The 19,370-nt window shown below is 37.9% G+C and overlaps 2 protein-coding genes across 2 annotated transcripts in view; one reads left to right on the top strand and one right to left on the bottom strand.

Annotated features, from left to right (window-relative positions):
• Positions 1-11,372, bottom strand: part of LOC113140600 (adhesion G protein-coupled receptor L1-like) — a 113,743-nt gene extending 102,371 nt beyond the window's left edge. Inside the window, exon 1 of the mRNA XM_026324504.1 lies at positions 11,298-11,372. The gene's annotated coding sequence lies outside the window, so the exon portion shown is untranslated. The remainder of the gene's footprint in view (positions 1-11,297) is intronic.
• On the top strand, positions 11,317-18,417 carry adgre5a (adhesion G protein-coupled receptor E5a). The gene is made up of 19 exons (XM_026325485.2): positions 11,317-11,619; positions 13,000-13,080; positions 13,164-13,325; positions 13,409-13,558; positions 13,789-13,935; positions 14,341-14,463; positions 14,610-14,653; positions 14,752-14,847; positions 15,046-15,199; positions 15,400-15,522; positions 15,632-15,822; positions 15,911-16,075; positions 16,166-16,360; positions 16,560-16,777; positions 16,887-16,947; positions 17,030-17,121; positions 17,301-17,469; positions 17,553-17,648; positions 17,922-18,417. Exons 1-19 carry the CDS (start codon positions 11,589-11,591, stop codon positions 17,961-17,963), a joined length of 2,340 nt encoding a protein of 779 aa, XP_026181270.1. The 5' UTR covers positions 11,317-11,588; the 3' UTR covers positions 17,964-18,417.
• Positions 18,418-19,370: the final 953 nt, after the last annotated feature.

Here is a 19,370-nt window from a genome sequence, read left to right as displayed (position 1 = left end):
ATATTGAACTTCCATTTGCCTTGTGAGAGGTAAGAGACAAAGCATGTAATAAGGGTGACACAGTACGCAACAGGAATGAAGGGACATTAATTCGGAGACTTTGCTCTTAGCTAAATTAATGTTGAGCAGGATGAGAATTAAAAAGAGGTCACAGTGGGTGAAGCTGTGACAAGAGGACAAAGATTAGAGTTCTTCATAATGTAGTAGCTTTAAATTTATTTCTAGGGGCCAAATTCTATTCTCACCATGTTGAAAAGTTTTAGAAATCTGGAATTGTTCCTAAGTTGGATGATAATAGCCAAGCTAATTAGAAGCAGGCTTCAATTAAGCATTAAGCAACAAGATAATCCCAGCCATTTCTCCAACCTCTAATTTGAGTACAGATATTCATTTATGTGAAAAATGGTATTAATTTTCCCACATACATAAATATTCATCTCAGACTCACTGAAATGGTGCTTTTCAGCTTGATAGTTTTCCTGACGTTAAAGCTGGCGTGTGATGGGCCTGCAGTGCATCCTGCTGGATGAGTACAAGCACAACAAGCCTCATACCCTCCCTTGTTGAACACAGCCACTTGACCAACTTCGTTGTCTACTGTTTGTCATTTACAACAGGAGCTCTCTGGAAACCAAAGTGGAATATACTGCCTGTCTTTAAGCAGGCCTGATAAAAATTGAAGCTCTTTAACTTTTCCCCAACTCAGGAAGTGAATTGCCAAACATGTCAGTTGACTGTGCTTAGATAAAACACACTGATGAGATGTAGAAATGTGCTGCTGCTACTCTTGAGACATCTGCTCACACTTGCCACTCCCTTAGTGTACAATAACAAAGTTAAATTTTGTATTAAAAATAGACTATTTTGTAATTGTGAAAATAAACTTACAGTCTTAAGCACAGAGCTTTCCATTTTTTTAGCACAGTAATTTTGACCTTTCAACTACATCTCCAAAGGTCTTACATTTGCCTAAGCACTCCACTGGATCTAGAATACTTATGACTCTTAACACATCTATGGATGCAATTCTGTGATATTTACACATGCATGTATGGAACCAGTAATGGAATGAAGCTATGAATATTGAGAATACTGCCTACATAATGTTATCATGCAAAGATTTGAACATATCTCTTGTGCATTCCTGTAGCTTTTTTATTATTGCTTTTTCAGAAGTGAAAATACATTTACATTTATGTTGTAAATGTTGGTAATCAAATGATAGCATAACCAAGTTTGAATGCATTTCATAGAATATGAAGTACATCAGTCTATGATTATTAACTTAGTGATGTTGAATGGGTCTGGAGTGGCTCGCTTTAAGACAAATGGTCTAATCGCAGGCTTGTTGCTGACAGTAGTGAATGCTTAAATCCACATTAAGGTTAGACATCAGTGCTCTGCAGTGTGCAACTGCTGAGCTGCTAGTGATTCAGTCTGGCTTTGAACACAATACGCAGTCAAAGACCCCCTGCAACAGGGCCACAATAATAGAATAAATCACATTAATGTAATTAATTTGTGATAATTTACTCCATACTTTGCACAGAACCGTGCAACATCTAATAATCTTTTTAAAAGGCTCTGATTTCCACTGAGAACCGCTACTCTAACAGTGTGGGTAACAACTTGGCTCAGTAAGAACATAAATATCTTCATTATTAACCATTAAAAAGCTTTAAACTACCATATTTCAACCACTGTGCATCAAATGGACCTTACAAAGCATGAATGACTTCAAGTTAATCTGGCTAATAGCCTCAGAGTTTGGTATACTGTATGTTATGAAACACTCAAATATAATACAAAGCACGCATTCTCTATTACTCTGGGCTCAGCAGTATTACGCGATGGCTTTGATGGTGGCTATTAACATTACTCGTGTATTCAAATACTGTATGTACCTGTGCAGTTTTGTCTAAAATCAATTAAAGCATTGAGACTGATGTACTTGGAAAAGGAATCTTCACAAAATTTGTCTATATTGTTGTAAAGGATGTAAGATTAAACTGGGGGAATCTTGGAACTTGAAATATATGCAATCAGTTATGTGATTCATTAGCAAAAATCAAGGGGATCACTAGTGCAGATATATACAAGTCTGCTTCATGCTCCTGTCTGATGTAGATAGTTTTAACATAGTATTACAAAACAGCCCTGAGGCAAGCAGAACTAGTCCATGAAACCAGGTAAGAATTTTTCACACTTTCTTGAAGGCCTGGGTGCCTCAGGGACAAAGTGAATCCTCAGACATGTACAGCCTCTTGATATAAAATGAAATTCATGGAAGGCCAGGTAGCTGGGTACTATCATTCCATATTCACAGACCTGGAGAGAAGAGCAAAAACCCAGATACAAATGTGCAGATTCTAACACTAGTACTCCTCTGCTGTATATAAGCCACCTGCAAACAATCCCACAGACTTGACAGTGACACCTTGGTTGTCTTGATAATGACAGAGCATCGTGCCTCCAATTAGTCATTCAGCTGAACTGATTATTCTGAATGTTTTGGATGATGATTCAGAAATCAAGATCCACATCAGGATGAGAAACCATGTCTCTTGGAGCAGATTAGATGAGTCCAGTTCAATTGCTCTGTGGGAATTGAAAGGGCATCTACAACCCTGCACAGCTTTTAGCAGTACAATGCAGGAGTTCAAGTCAAAGACTGTTGGAAAGGCCAAAGTGGTATTTTTCAAATACCAGCAGGCTGTTGAGGCCTCTACAGCCAACTAAGTGAATATGAAGTAAAAAGTGAAAATGTGAAACATGCATTACAATCTTTTCATGGAGGAGAGTGATAATGTTATATGGCAAACAAATTAAATACCATCAGGCTAAAATAAAGTGCATTAAAATCTTTTTTATACTAGTAGGAAAACAGTTCACAGGTCTGAGCCAGATCAAGACTTCAAATTAACCAAAAAGAGGACAAAGGATAAATAATCAAAACCAGCAATAAAAAAAAAAAAGGATATGGGCACCAGAGGACATTAAGGAATTAACCTTACAGAATTAAGCATCACCAATGCAGACAGACAAAATACATTAAATTAAATATACATTAAACTAAAAAGACCCCATGTGTGTTATAGCACACGTGGTTGATGAAGCTCTCAATTAGAACTGTGGCAAGGGAAAAGGGAGATCAAAAGTGGAAACGTTGAGTTAATATGAATAAGTGATAAGTCCCATTCCCCAGAAACTAGAGGTATAGCACACAAGCTTGTTCCTGATAGAACAAATGGAAACATGGAGATACATTTTAAAGTTTATTCATATAATGTAAAACCTAATTCAAGGTACAGTAGGACTGGAAGAGCTGCAACAAAAAAAGTTACACCCAAAAAAAAAAAAAAAAAAAAAAGAAAGAAAGAAAGAAAATTGCTTTATTGGTTCATTTATTTTAATAAGATTAAAAGTTCATACCACTTATTTATAGCCAGAAAAAAAAGCAAACTTTGGGACACCACCACACTCTTCCCAAGTGAAGACATAAAACCTCACAGCAACACTTAAGTTAAAAGAACATCCTATACCACATTATGCTGGTACAAACAACCAAACAAGATTTTTTTTGGGGGGGGGGGGGGCAAGCTAACACCAAGCAAGAGCCTAGGTATAGCACCTTAATCCAATGGCACAGAGTGACAAAAAAAAAAATTTTAATTTAAAAAAAAAAAAAAAAAACAAACCCTAAATATAACCAATAACCAGAAACTGACCAAAAAAAAAAAACTACAAAATGCAAAACCCAAGAACCCTGTTGGCCCACATACAATACACAAAACCAACTTAAAAAAAAAAAAAAAAACCCCAACCAAAATAAGATCACTAAAGCAAATAGTCAAAAGGACAAAACAGCAGCAGGTAGTATACCTAAAAGGAGAGCAGAGAGCAAAAATTAAAGTTTCCACATTGAACATACAAGCACTATGAGAGCAACCCTACTCACCACATTAAGAGGGGAACTGAGGCCAGAAAATGGTGCCAAGACTTTCCTGGAAGCTACTCTCATGAAACTAAGAAGTGAACTGCTAGTTAGAATATGCACCTACTAGCAACATGGTGTATTCATTAGCACATACCTGCTCTCTGAAAATCACAAGCCACAGCCACCACAGGAAGCAAAGAAAGAGCAAAGAGACAGCAGTTGGCCTATATACCCTGGCACTGATTGAAGGGCAGGGCCAGCTCTCAAGCTGCATTCAAGAACCCAAATCCTTGTTCACCACCACACAACAATCAGCAAGTTCACTGTTGGACTCACCCATCATTCTGTGAACCCTGTGCAGTCCTCTCTAGATTCAACTTCTTTGCTCATTCATTTCCAGCACCTAGTATAACCAGTCTCCTCAGACCCTCAATCCCACTGTGGTCCACGGATTCAAGATGCTCTCAGCTGACGAGCGCTCAGCACAGTCACCACTGTGGCGGGGATTGTCAAAAAAGGTAGAAAGGTCAAGTGCACTTTAGGTTTCCTAAGTGAACTCATTAGTACAGACACTGCTGGAATAGCCACAGCATTTTAACTAAACCCATAATGCATTTCTTGTTGTTCATGCAACATTGTAGGTGTGTTTGATTTGGGTCAGGCGTTTCTTTTAACCTGCCAGTTAAGGTACAGTAATGCTAGTCTTAAGTTCTTTTTGAATTTTATTGCATTGCCATGCATTTTATTTAACCTGTCATAAATTGCTAGACGCTCATGCCCTGCACTGCTTGTTTTCCAACTATCAACTGCCTGCTCCAACCACTGATGATTACCTGGATTATCAGATGTATTCAGCCAATAAGAAGCTAGATGAAGGAGGAGGAACATAGGTTGCCTACCATTGATGTAGAACATGAGTGCTGCTCCTCACCAAATGTGGAGCTCTGCCCTCCTGTGGACACACCACACACACCAGCAGCTTCTTCTTCTGCTTCTTCTCCTGCTGCTGCCACCTTTTTATTAACATTTTTCGTGCTTTATCACGACATTTGTTTTTTACTTTGTAACAGATTCAACATATGTACCTGCAGTATAAAAATACTCAAAGAAGTACCAGTAAATCTTCATTTGTTACAGTATCAACAGTCCCTTTTGCATTATGAGTAACAGGAATAAAGTGCAGGACAGGAAAGACACGGGAAATTAAACATCAACACAAAATCCATAGATTACAAGTAGATGCATTATACACCAACCAGTCATGAAAAGAAAAAGGTTGCACAACTAAATAGTTTATGGTGACTGGTTGATGATTCACCTTATTAACTGATTAACATGTGACTGATATAATAAAACTCCTCATATTTGGTGTAATAAGACTGCAGAGGGGCCTGCAGGTTTTCAGGTTGTCCTTCACACAGGTTGTCCTCCACTTGGGTGATACAATAGTACAGTAGTAACCAGTGGCCTGATAAAAAAGTAGGCGTTCAAACTATGATCAAAGTCTACCATGTGCTGTGAGAGAATTTTTGTGCAAACTATCTAATAATCCAGTCCAGCAGGAAAATTAACACAGACTAAAATCAGGAAGGTTAGACTATGTGCAATGCAGTATTTTTGTTTTAACATAAAACACAGTTTGATCATTTGCCCTGGAGCGGCCCTCTGGCTTTGGTGCTGTTCGTGTAAACTAGCACTCAAAATGTTTAAGTCAGCATCTTTAAGAGTTGTTTTTAAACTTGCTGAATATGCTGAGTTAGTGGAGCCACCTTCATTTCCACTATAACAGGAGGTATATTGTCGTTCCACAGTGGCTCCGATAAGATCGACTCTTAGCACTGAATATTATCTTACACCTATTACAGTCTTTACTGAGAAACTCTCTGCCATACTCAGCCACACCATTAATATGGCAAACATGAAAATTCCCCTAAACTCAAAAAATGCACCGCATGACAGTGAGAATTCAAACTAAGGCGACACAGTGGTAAATGTAACTCTATGGGTTATAATTCGACAACTGACATAATGAAATCCAATGGACAACTGATGGCTCCAAGATTTGCAGTGTAATTCAGAGGAGAATATTATTGAGTGATGGTGTAATACTACTTTTCTCCACTAGAAAATGCTATTTCCCTCTAATAAATTCTTCATGGTGAATAGCAACACTTCATTTTGTTTTGGCACCAACTCTATGCAGCTTTGCAGCCAGTAACTAACAAAACAGAGATTAAAAGCTTGTACAAAATGTAAGGTTTTTTATTTTCTTTTGCAAAATATTGGCTACAATCCCTGCCCCTATAAAGCACAGAGGCAGAGGCCGAAATCACTCCCACTTGGACTGAACATATTTTAATAAAGTGCAAACACTAGAGAGCAACTAAAACTTTAAAGCTTTAAAACTTTATGTTCATAATTGATCATATATTTTAATCTTTGTATTTCTAATTAACCATGAGTTTAATCTATGTCTTCAATAAGATAGTGTATATGGTGATACCTATAATTTATATGGTCATAAAATGGGAGTTGGGCCTTTAAACACACACTGATTTAAATTAGGAACTACAAATTTCAGATCCTTATTAAATGCCTATGAGTAGTCTCCTGGGTGTGTTTTGCTGTGTTACATGCAAAGAGAAAAGGCGTTTTCACACCAGTTGTACTGCATGTCGTGTTGTTTGTGATGTTCTGACAGCATTAAACATGTATTCACATTCCCGATACAACTCAAACTTTGCAGCTTGATCTACAGGGGAGTGAGATAACAGATGAAATTTTCTGATGAAAATCTATCATACACTCGCTTGTCAGTCTGGCAGATTAAAAACTGAAAGGAAATTGCAAGGCTGAAGAAAGTAGGCAGATCAGTCAGTCGTTCTGTTTTATGTGCAGTTTTATGGATGTTTTGTAATACTATAAACAATACTGTGGGTTCTTGTAGCTCTGTTTGGGTAAGGTCGTGCATGCCGTAGCCAGTCCCAGCTAAGGGTGGGTGAGAGGCAGGGTACATAGAAACTGAGTACAAACTGAGAAAGTGTGCACATTCACACTTATGGGCAATTTAGAGTCAACAGTTAATCTAAGCTGCCCAGAGTAAAACCCACCAAGGCACGAGAAGAACATGCAAAGTCCACACAGAAAGACCTCAGTCGGCTGCAGGCCCAAACCCAGAATCTGCTTGTCCTGAGGTGATAGTGCTAACACTGCTCCATCGTGCTGCCTCTAAAATGACACTTAAAAGATTAAAAAGAGCGAGTTCACCTGATTTCCTCTGCCGATATAGACTACTTTGCAGGTCTAGAGGCCTTGCTGACAAAGATTTGATTTAGTCTGGTTTTAAGCTTTGAGCTGCAGTATACCACTGACAAGCACCCTGCAGATGATGTCATTCTGCAGTCAGGAGTAAAAAAACACGGGATATGAACAGAAGCTAAACTCAACTTCTAATCATATTTTAATATTATTATTATAATACAAGTCATTGCAAAATTTAAATCAACTATATACTAAGGAGTGTTATGGTTAAATGACTTCTCTCTTCTCCTGTGAAAAGTTTAGCTATGGCCGTGTGAACACAATTTAAGCTGCAAAAATAAATTAAAAGAAAACAAGCACAGCAAAAATAAAAGTATCCTAAACACCATACAGTATGCAAACTACTTTGGCATGGGTAGGATGAAGGTCGTAAGATAACAGGATAAGCCTGGGTGCTTGCCGTGATCGTATTGGCTAGAAGTCACTCAATAAAAAAAAAGAAACTGTAGCAAAATGTTATAGTTCAGCCAGCTAACTCAAGTGGAACAGATTCATTATTTGAATATTGAACAAGGGCGGTGGGGTCCGAGCGTCGACCTCATCAGTCCTTTTAAGGATTCACCAAGCTCAGCATGCCATTGACTGGGGAGTGACTATAATATCCTCCCGACAAAACTCATTACACACACAGCCTGACAATGACTTTAATGTGGATGTGTGGTCCAAGGGCATCAGTTGCTACTTTAAATAGATCACCTTATTTTCATGCAGAGTAGAGTCCATTTCTTTATTATTTATGATCACTTACTTCAAATAACAGAGTAAATATACTGCATTTTACTGCTTTTGTATCAGAATTGCACACTAGTTTAGTGCATTTGACAATAATTCACAATAACATGCACTTCATTTGTTTTACTCCACTGCACTGGATTATTATTTACACTTTACAGGCTGTCAACAATCCACCTTACACAGTACAACATGTACTGTAGATTCATCAGGTAGACTTCTACTTGTTGTTCTGCATCATAAATTAAGATTGTCACGTTGTTATTTAAAGCCAACCTTTTAAAACAGCCCTGCGATAACAATTAGCTTTTTAATTTAGTTTATGTTTCTTTTTTTTTTTTTTCTTTTCCAACAAAGACTCCGTCATTAAATGCCTAACCCAACAACAATAATGCTACATTACTTTTACAGGATTTTCACATTCAACTATATGGTCACCAAAAGTTGCTTTATGGTTGTAGGTTGGTAACAGTTTTGTTAGTCATCGTTCACAACCTCAAACATTTATAGACCTATTTACAGGTAGGGTTTTTTGAAAGGTCATTCTAATGTCAGTACATTTCCTGGTCCCTCTGTGAGCATGCTTTTGTGGCATAGCTGTACACCATCAGTCCCTGAAGACCTATTGTCTGTCACCTCCATTTTCCTAAGCCCACAGAGCCCGAAGAACAGCTTATTGTTAAGAAGTGTGAAATAATGCAGTGACCCCCTCTCCCTGGCAGTGAGTTCTGGAACAGTGTGTTCAGACCTGAAAATGGCCACTGTGAGCTGGAAGTAAAAGTTACTGAAAATGCAACAGTTTCTTTGTTCCATTAGTTTGCTCTTATCAACCCAACTCTTATTTCATCTAACTGTCTGCATTTTCTCATTTTAATGCTCAAGCCAATACAACCCACACAGGTCTTTTTAAGTGAGTCATATATAGCAGGGGTGGGAACCTATGACAGAAATGTGACATCCAGAATGTGTGATAAAAGCAAGAACATTATGTTCTTTTATGCAGAAGTGTTAATCACGTGTATTTTCCTTTTTTAGTTTCTAAAACCTTTGATAAAATTACAAAAATCATAGTTTGCAGTAGAAGTTTGCATATTTTTTCTTATTTTTCAATAAGCCTTAATCCATGCCCTACATAATGTGCTTTATCTGTCCATTTATTGAATAGAAGTACTGTAGATCTGTTTTCAAATACATATACTATTTATACATCATTGTTTTTTTGTTCACTTAAAGGTCCATGTTATATATCTTTTACAGTAGTTATATTTTTCTTTTTGTTTGATATTGTAATGCACTTTGGTCAATTTTGGTTGTTGACGTGTCAAATCAACATTATTTGTATACAAATATACAAGTCAATTTGATTTAATATCACCATGTTAACAGACTATGTGGAGGCTAATTGCTGACCTTGAGGTTTTGACAGGTTTGTTTTCTATTGCAAATTAACCTGCAGACAACTTATGTTTGTGGACTGATACCAACAGGAAAGAAGAGAGTGTTGCACGTCTTGCAGATGCATCTGTTTCTTTAAATAAGGAAATTATCAGATAAGAAAGAAAAAAAAGTAGTTGCTAGTTGCAAAGCTTTTGGCAGTTACACTCTGCCTGCTTACAACTAATTTAAGAGCAATGTTAGTGCTTTGTGTCACATTAGCTGTAACCAGAGTGTTTTTTCTAGATTGTCATATTTCTAACAACACTAACTTTGTACATTTTATACATTTAAGCTTGAAAAAAAAGGACAAGATGGGAGAGGCATTGAGTAAGAAGAGGGCTATGGTGTGAGTTTGTTTTGAGACTCACTAGAACTTTTATTGAACGTACTTTAATTTGTACATTGTGGATCAGAATTACTTGTTTGTTTTTGATGTAATATTTTACCTGAATAATTTCGCTGGAAGAACGAGGATAGCACCAGATATTATTGTATGCACCCAAAAATAGCAAAGATCAACAATCAGAACAAGCAAAGACAAGTAATTGTAGCGAGTCCCACCAAACAAACACCAAAAATCAAAAACTCATTGAGATTTGTCGATATAATTCACGCTGCAGTGCAATAGGTTTACACCAGGTGCATCAAGTTTGTCACACTTCTGCTTATAACACCAGTCTGAAGGTGTGAAAAGCACATGCATCACTATGCATAACAACCATACCCCTATGTAAGGAAATGTCTGACAGCATTCAGTGCAGAGGCCCAGGGTGCTGTACTGCACTCAGAAATGTGCTTTCAGTTCATGATGTTATCCTGACAACATTCAGCAGCCATATATGTCAGATGTTGTATATCAAATGTTAGAATTAGCTGTAAGCTATTGTGGTACTTAACACTGAAGTAAGACAACTCAATTTTTCTTTGGGTTACTAATAATAGTAAGCAACCAGCATTTTGCTTAAGCACAAGATGCCTAAGTGTGTAATGATTTCACAAGACCAGACTATTCAGTGTTTCCACTCTGACCGTTTTGTCAGGAAGTTATTGAGACAGCTGGGTTGTACTGGGGTCCCTCCTCATTGTTTCAGAATTCAGAAAGAAACTAAAAGAAAACAAGCACAGCCAACACAAAACATCCAACATGCTATACAGTATGCAGACTACCTTGACATTGGCAGGAAGAGCGACATGGACAACAGGAAAAGCCCTGGAGGCTTGCCATGATCATACTGGGTAGAAATCATCTTTTGAAAATGAAGCCAGAATTAAACTACCAACCCACACAGGTCTGATGTATGTAAAGATAAGAACATTATGTTCCTCCATATTGCTCACATTAGATTTGACATACTTTAAAAAAAAAAAACCTTTAATAAAAATCTTGTATAGTAGTTAGAATCTTTTTTCTTGTCCTTCAATAAGCATTAATCCATGACTAATTTGCTTTATTTGCTTTTACATTGAATAGAGCTATAGTAGGGCTGCCTTCAGGGAATGGGGAATTACACATATATACACTACTGTTCTTTGTTCACTTCTTTCTAAATGAAGCTCAAAGTTATGTTCCCATTGTTACATTGTTTGATAGTGATGCCGTCATAGGCAAAACCATATTTATGTCATCACCATGGTTAACAGACGGGGCACAAACACTGCCTATGGGAGGATATACCAACCAGCAGGACTCTGAAAAACAATGACCATTCTCAATCTAAACTGCTTCTGACCCTCTGTCTCTTCCCTAACCACAGAGTCCAGCAGATGGCAAAGGGACAGAGCGATCAGCAAAGACAGTCAGAGAGAGAGAGAGAGAGAGAGCGAGAGAGAGAGAGAGAGAGAGAGAGGAAGAGAGAGAGACATAAATTACCTGAGTGCAATCGGTGTTTCATTATAAGAAAGTTGAGCTGAGTGAGCTGCCATAGCCATTTCCTCTGACTACCACCCCACCCCAATAAGAGCATTTGCTTGTATCAGCATTTATTGCAGCTACTTTTTTCACAGCCATTAACTTGACTGGTGGATGCAATTTTTTTTTTTCTTTTTTTCAACTTTTACTTTACCGGAAACAATTGAGCAACTTTAGAAAAAGTAGAGACGAGATCTGGACCATATTACTACAGAGACAGATTCAGTGATCAACACAGTGTCACTCTTCGCAATGGCAGGCATGTGGAACCTTCTTATACTAGGTGAGTTACATCTGTCACCCATCTGAACAGTAACTAGACTGAAAAATCCTTTTAGAAAGTTTTCAAATGGTTTGTGTTGTTAAAAAGAAACCAGTTGGCTTTAGTTGCCTACAAACTTACAGTATAACTGTAAGGCCAGTTTATTTTCTGTATTTATCTGGGATAAGAGTTGAAAGTCTGAAAGAATTGATGTTGTGTAGCGTTTTAAGTATTAAACATACTAGCAAAAAAATTTTAAAAATGTTTTTCTAAATTTTATGTTTTGTTAGTTTGTTTGGCAATATTGTAACAGTGAGTTTTAGTGTTTGTAATGCAAGGCTGTCTGAGCCTAAAGTCTTTGTAGGGTTAAGAGAAGAAGACTGATCCTGAACAACTTTTTCTTTAAACAACCATGTGTACCTCAAAGAAGGCCCTTGCTCTTCTGCTTCAGTGCTATTTATAACACTATGAGCTCATGACACAGCCCAAATCTCTGATGTGTTGCCATGACTAAAGTAACCACAATGAGATGCTGAGTGCAAACCGCTCAAACATTATGATAATAGTCATTTTAATTTGATTTTAACAGATAACCCCACATAGAAAATTGCAATCAGTGAGAAAAATATCTTATTAATTATTATTAAAATATCTTATCTAAAAAACTTTCAGTATGTTAGTCTTATAGGATATAGGTTATAGGTTCCTTTTTTTGCTAATTCTCTTCAAGTTAGGTAGCTTGCTACAAAAAATGGTAAGTTCCCCAAAAACAGATGCCTGAGCAAAAATATCTCAAAACATCAACCAAAAGAACAAAAAGTACCTTTATGCCTAGCTCAGTAGATCGCTATGTCCTTTTTTGATTTCCTTGATTCCTTGGTTGTCAATTGTTTATTTCTCTTAAAATTTTTACCTAATGACAGGAATCCATGTGACTACTCTTTGTTCCTGTTTCCATATGCATTACACCCCTCTGTTGTCATTTAGGGGGCCGGAGAGAACTGATACTGTACTCTCACAGCAGAGGATATAATGGTATTTTGTGCTTGTACCATGTCAGCTGATGTTTCCTCACACATAGGAAGCACAGTCCTGCAGACATTCATGACATGTTCATTTTGGATTAAGGTTGCAGATGTTGTTGGAACAATCTGAGGAAGTGTGCATAGAGAATGAGGGCATTTGTCTTTATTGTAGAGGCTTTGTTTAAACTCAGAAAATTACTGGTTTTATTTATGTGGCCAGAATGTTTTTTTGTTTTTTTTATTAGTCTGTACCTACAATGAAATATTTTTGAATACGAAGAAAAGCAGCTAGTGTATGTAAAGCATGAATGCTACTGTATCAGATGTTGCATAAATCGATGACCTGTAGACTGACAGTTGCCTGCTTGTTTTTCAGCTCTGTGCTTCTCTCTTGCCATCGCACTGCCGAGTAGAACCTGCACAATAGGATTTAAACTTGAGAACAACAAATGCATTGGTATGAAAAACAAACATATCTATTTATTCTTGCATTTATTTGTGTGATATCTATGTTTTCACATTCCTATTTTCTTATTTAAGATGACAACGAATGTCTTGATGATGAAGATGATACTGAACGATGTGGAGAGAATGCAATCTGTATCAACACAAATGGCAGCTTCATTTGCCAGTGTGCTAATGGTTTCAGAGCGTCAACAGGGTCTGTGAATTTTTCAGCTTCAACACCTGAAGCATGTCAAGGTAAGTCATCTGGCATATCGAGTGTGATTCATATCTGATCAAATTCTAAATATGAAAGTTATGTCTTTATCTTTTGCTTTAAGATATCAATGAATGTGAGGTAGGAAACATCTGTGGACCAAACGCTGAATGTTCGAATGCAATTCCACATTATTCCTGCGTTTGTGATACTGGATTCATTGCTAGTAATGGATTGGAAATGTTTCGCCTCAATGAAAATGTTACATGTGAAGGTAAGATGCTTATTATTACCCTTACTGTACAAAAATACCATGGTAGGTTACAGTACATAGCGATTATATACGTATAATTGTTATCTTGTTAGTATGATCTTTTTATGTGTTTAATTGGAGAAAGCTGAGGGATGATTTCATTTATCACCTATACTCATACTTGTTTCATTTCTACTCATTTTATTTATTCATTTATCACCTATACATTAAATGTCCTCTTTATCATATAGATATTAATGAGTGTGAAGAGGGGAACATTTGTGGTCAGAATGCGAGCTGCATCAACACACCAGGGAGTTATCATTGTGTCTGCAATAGTGGTTTTCGACTGAAATCTGGCAAAGAGCAATTTATTGGGAATCAGGAGCAATGTGAAGGTGAGGGCTATATGATGCTGCAAAATACTTTTAATTATTTAGTTATCTAGTGATGAGTCTTGTTTAGTTTTATAACATAACTAAAGATGGTCATTGATGCTTGTGCTATGCAAAAAAAACTGAATTGAAAATAAAATTACAAAATTATAATGGTTTCTTCTGAATTCTATGTTAGTTTATCCTCAAAACCTGGAAAAAGATATATTTTTTGCATTCTGGTCACAGTGCAGACTGTTTTAGTGATTGGCTGTTCTGTGTTTTGGCTGTGTCCAGTACACTTCATAAATATATATATTTTTTAACCATATTAAACATTCTGGTAGTCCAGGATATTTACTTTTCCATCAACACCAACTGAAACACACAGTGAAAATATTTTCCTCTCCTGATTTGTTTTCATTGCAGACATATGTATGATTGATAAGACAATCTGTGGAAATGGGAGCTGCCACCACGGAGCCAGTGGTCATTACTGTGCATGTCATGCAGGGTTCACTAACTATGGCAGCAACGAGTCTCGCTGCACTGGTAAGAACACAGCAAAATATTACTGCATTGGTGTTTGTTCAGTACATATATAAACAGAATATTTTTTATGGGCATATGAGTATAGTATATGAATGCTGTGGTCATCAGCGAGTACATTTACTGAATCAAAGTTCCTGTTTCTCCAGCATTAAACTGTGATGTTTTCAAAGATATGACCAATCCAAACAAGGTAACAATGTTCTATGACTTTTTATCACCATTCAACATATTTCTACAATCCCCATTGCCTCATATTTATTTCTCATTCTTCTTAAATTTTTCACTTAGAAACTGCACATTCCACATGATCTTATGATGGACTTGAAAAAAATCTGTCTGGAGAGTAATCAGCTGATAGAGCTGGGTGGAGAGGCCCTAATAAAGGTATACTTGCCCATAAATAATCTTGTAATGTAATTTGTCAGGTACTGTCACATGGTGATCATGTGTCTGTGCACAACCTTGTTGTTGTATATGCAGCCTGAAAGTCTGCCTCAGTCTGCCTCAGTCTGACTCAGTCTCCTGTTTCTCCCCACGCATGTTTATGTTTGCCCCTCTCCCCTTCCTCTTCTGTGGCTACAGACACTGTTGTCTGCCATTGACGAGCTCTTGTCCATTGGAGCCATCAATGATAGCAGGAAAATCTCCACCTTTCTGGATATGGTGGAGAGCATTCTGAGGATCGCAGGACCATTTATAAAGCCCCCGAGGATGAAGGCGTCCTGCACTCATGCAGGTTAAATCTAAACTGACTTTTAGCTGAAATTTTCTTGGTCTTCTTTGCTTTGTTACCTATTCACACATGTACAGTATGCACAATTCACTCAGAGCTTTGGTCATTTACAACAATAATATGTAGATTAAGACGTCTGCACTTGTTTAGATTTAATAAGATTTAACTTCTTATAAAAAGTTCATCCTTATATCTCGATGCAGAGCTAGAGTTGCTGCTATATAAAGGAGTGAACATACCCCAAGAAGCTGTGACTTTGTTATCTAAGCATGCTAAGCTGGATATACAGTTGAAGACAGCTGCAGGAGATCACTCCTATTACCCCGGTAATGATCATGCTTGATAAAAACAGTTTTTATCAGTTTTCATTCAAACACAGATTAATTCTGAATGTAATATATTTTCACATAACTGTGTTTTTCCGCTGTGATTAAGGTTTTACAACTGTGTCCTTGCTGAGTTATGCAAACATGGAAGACTCAGCTGATGGCTTTTTTGATGGATTGAAAAAAGAGGAGAACCAAAGCTACAAGATGAACTCTAAAGTTGTGACTGTCACTGTCAGTAACAGAAACACAAGCCACCTCACAGAGCCAGTCAATGTAACTTTATACCACCTGGAGGAGGTATTATAGAATTTGCTACAAAGGAATAATCAAACTCAGCAGAAAATATTACGTCTGTAATGGTCTTTATCTCTTTGTTGTTTGTCAGTCAAACGCAACCAACCACACCTGTGCTTTCTGGGACTCTTCTGAGGAAGTAGGGGCATGGTCTGTGCGTGGCTGCAGTGTAGTGGAGTCAACCCCTAAATACACTGTGTGTTCCTGCAACCATCTGAGCAGCTTTGCTGTGCTCATGGCTCTTTATGAGATTGAGGTTAAAACTCATACATGTTGATACATAGCACAACAAGAAACTTTCCGTTCTGTGTATTGTAACGTAACCCTTATCTCTGTTTCCCCCCAGAACAAGTTTGAGTTGCAGCTGATCACCTGGGTGGGTCTGTCCCTTTCATTAATTTGCCTGTGCATATGTATACTGACATTTTCGTTGATCCGCTCCATCCAAGGCCCAAGAACTACCATCCACCTGCACTTCTGCATCAGCCTCTTCATTGCCACCTTAGTCTTTCTTGCAGGCATTTCTCGAACAGAGAACCGGGTAAATGCTGTAGCAGCTTGCTCAGTCAAAATTTTTGCAGAACTGAATTTCTGACAATTTAAAATACAACAGAAGAGCCGATATTGTCAACTCAGCATTTGAACGATTTATGTGGGTGCTGATGATCTATAAACACTAGTTTAGCAAGTAGATTCTCTCTATGTCGTCCTGATTCTCATCACTGTCTCCTCTGCATTAGACTGGCTGTGCTGTGGTTGCAGGGCTGCTGCATTACTTCTACCTGGCAGCATTTTGCTGGATGTGTCTGGAGGGCATCCAGCTCTTTAGAATGGTAGTGCTGGTCTTTAACACCCACTTCAACACCTTGTACATGATGGCAGGTGGCTATGGAGTCCCAGCTGTAATCGTTGCTATCTCTGCCTTAGCTAATGCCAAGGGATATGGCACTGAAAGATAGTAAGTCCCCACTATATATGATGCTTTTTTAAAATTTTTTTATTCTAGTTTGAATCCAAGTTTGTGTCGACATATAGTCTGCTCAATAAACTCCTAACATTCATTGCAGTTGTTGGTTAAACCTGGAATTAATTTGGAGTTTCTTTGGCCCTGCCTGTATCATCATAACTGTAAGTAAGAAAATGATTATTGAATTGAATATTCACCCTAAAATTGTCGTCAGTACTTTTCAAAACCACTGGTTTCTTTCAGATAAATATTTTCTTCTTCCTGATCACCGTCTGGAAGCTGGCACAGAAGTTCTCCAGTTTAAACCCAGACCTGGACAAACTGCAGAAACTGAAGTGAGTCAGCAGTAATCTGCACACTACGCTATATTGTTTATATGTGTATGGAAATACTAATTTTCCATATCACTGTATCTCCTACTAAAGAGAAAGAATAAATCTTTGCCCTAAGAGGTTCTTAGGGCTCTTTTCTATGAGTGTAAAATGCCCATATGTGTCTTTGTTGCCTCCTGCAGGGCATTCATCATTACTGCAGTGGCTCAGCTGTGTGTTTTAGGCATCATGTGGATCTTTGGCTCTTTCCAGTTTGAGGAGGGCACCGTGGTCATGTCTTACCTGTTCACCATCTTGGGGAGCTTCCAGGGGGTTCTGGTTTTTGTTATGCACTGCTTGTTTTCTAAACAGGTCTGTCATGCTCCTCTCAGAAACAAAAAAGAAGCTCTGCTGCTTTTTCGGGTGTCGAAACTCAATTTGTATTCTGATTTTAGGTAAGGGAGGAGTACGTAAACATCCTGTCCAGATTCTGTGCACCTAGCAAGAAGAGCTACTCCGAGTTTAACTACTCCCACTCCAGCAAAGCACAGGTAACTTCTTGTTTATATTTTACCACAGTGGCTCTAATTCAGGTGAAATAATTAGCCTGTATTATGGTCTTCTATATTCGCTTTTTTCACCAGTCATTGGAAGTTTAATCTTGGATGCCTTCTAGATGCAAATGCAAATACTTTGGTGAAATTCCATGGTGAAGATGATAAAGTATTATAGAAGGAGTGAAGCGTTTTGCTTTGGCAACAGAGCTGAGTGTGTACTGATAAGAAAAGTGCACTCAAAATGTCCCTTCCTTCTCACATCCGTAGGCATCCAAGAGCTCTCAGGAGACAGGAGAGTCTCACATATGAGGAGCTGCACATTGACCTGTGAGCTATTCGCATCTCAGACCTATTGCCAATAATGGCACTTCCATCTGTAACCAATGCACTTTTTTGCTTTCCTGCTAAATGTTCTCTTTCTTTAACATGACTTGTCTTAAAATAGGGGTGTTTGTTTCTACAGTCTAGTTAAAAATTAAGTTGTTTTTTTTTTGTTTTAAGACATTCAATGGGGATTTTTAGCATACTATTTATTCTGATAAAAAAAAAATCTTATTTAAGCAATGCCATTAATATGACTCATGATAGAAGCCCATAATATAATACTTGATTGTTGTGTTTGACAAATGATAAATTATATGAGTCATTCAGGCAGTTTCAATTTTTCATATACAAAAAAAAACATCAAAAATAATTAACTATACCTGCTTTAGCAGGTACTTCTAATATATTCAATTCAATTCAATTCAATTTTATTTGTATAGCGCCAAATCACAATACAAATCATCTCAAGGCACTTTACAAAAACTAAAACTAAAAACCCAACAATTCCCTTATGAGCAAGCACTTGGCGACAGTGGAGAGGAAAAAACTCCCTTTAACGGAAGAAAAAAACCTCCAGCAGAACCGGGCTCAGTTTGGGCGGCCATCTGCCTCGACCGGTTGAGGTGAGTGGATAGAGCAGAGAGAAAAGAACAGCAACAATAAACAACAAATAGACACTGCAAGTTGGTGGGGCCAGTAACTGCACATCAGCGATAAACAGCTCCAGGACCAGGGACACCTGCAGAAGGTACAGAGAGAGAGAGAGAGAGAGAGAGGGAGGGAGAGAGCACAAACTAGGGGAGAGAGAGAGCACAAGGTTAGTAACATTCAATGGTGGAATATACATGAGGTGGGAGAGAGGGGGGGGGGGGGTAGGGGAGCTCAGTGCACCGATGGTCCTCGGGCAGTCTAGGCCTATAGCAGCATAACTAACTAAGGGATGGTTCAGGGTTGCCTGAAGCCAGCCCTAACTATAAGCTTTGTCAAAGAGGAAGGTTTTAAGTCTAGCCTTAAAAGTACAGAGAGTGTCTGCCTCCTGAACCCAGGCTGAGAGCTGGTTCCACAGGAGAGGAGCTTGATAGCTAAAGGCTCTGCCTCCCATTCTGCTTTTGAGAACTCTGGGAACCACAAGTAGGCCTGCACTCTCATATAGCTTGTTGTATCATCCAGGTACTTTATTCAACAAGCAAAGATGTAGAGTAAAGAGTAAAGCACTTTCATTTCATAGTATTTAAAGTGTTACCAAAATAAGAAGCACAATTATGATAAAGACATGGACTGGAAATGTATGTTTGTATATATTGCTGTGCAATTCAGTGTATATTAATATTTCACTGTATTCCTAGTCCATTCAGCTTGCTGTAACCTGTATTTATTTTTTTTTAATTTACT

The sequence above is a fragment of the Mastacembelus armatus genome, chromosome 8 (assembly GCF_900324485.2).
Source record: "Mastacembelus armatus chromosome 8, fMasArm1.2, whole genome shotgun sequence".
NCBI classification, from domain to species: domain Eukaryota; kingdom Metazoa; phylum Chordata; class Actinopteri; order Synbranchiformes; family Mastacembelidae; genus Mastacembelus; species Mastacembelus armatus.
This window is presented reverse-complemented; position numbering and strand designations above follow the sequence as displayed.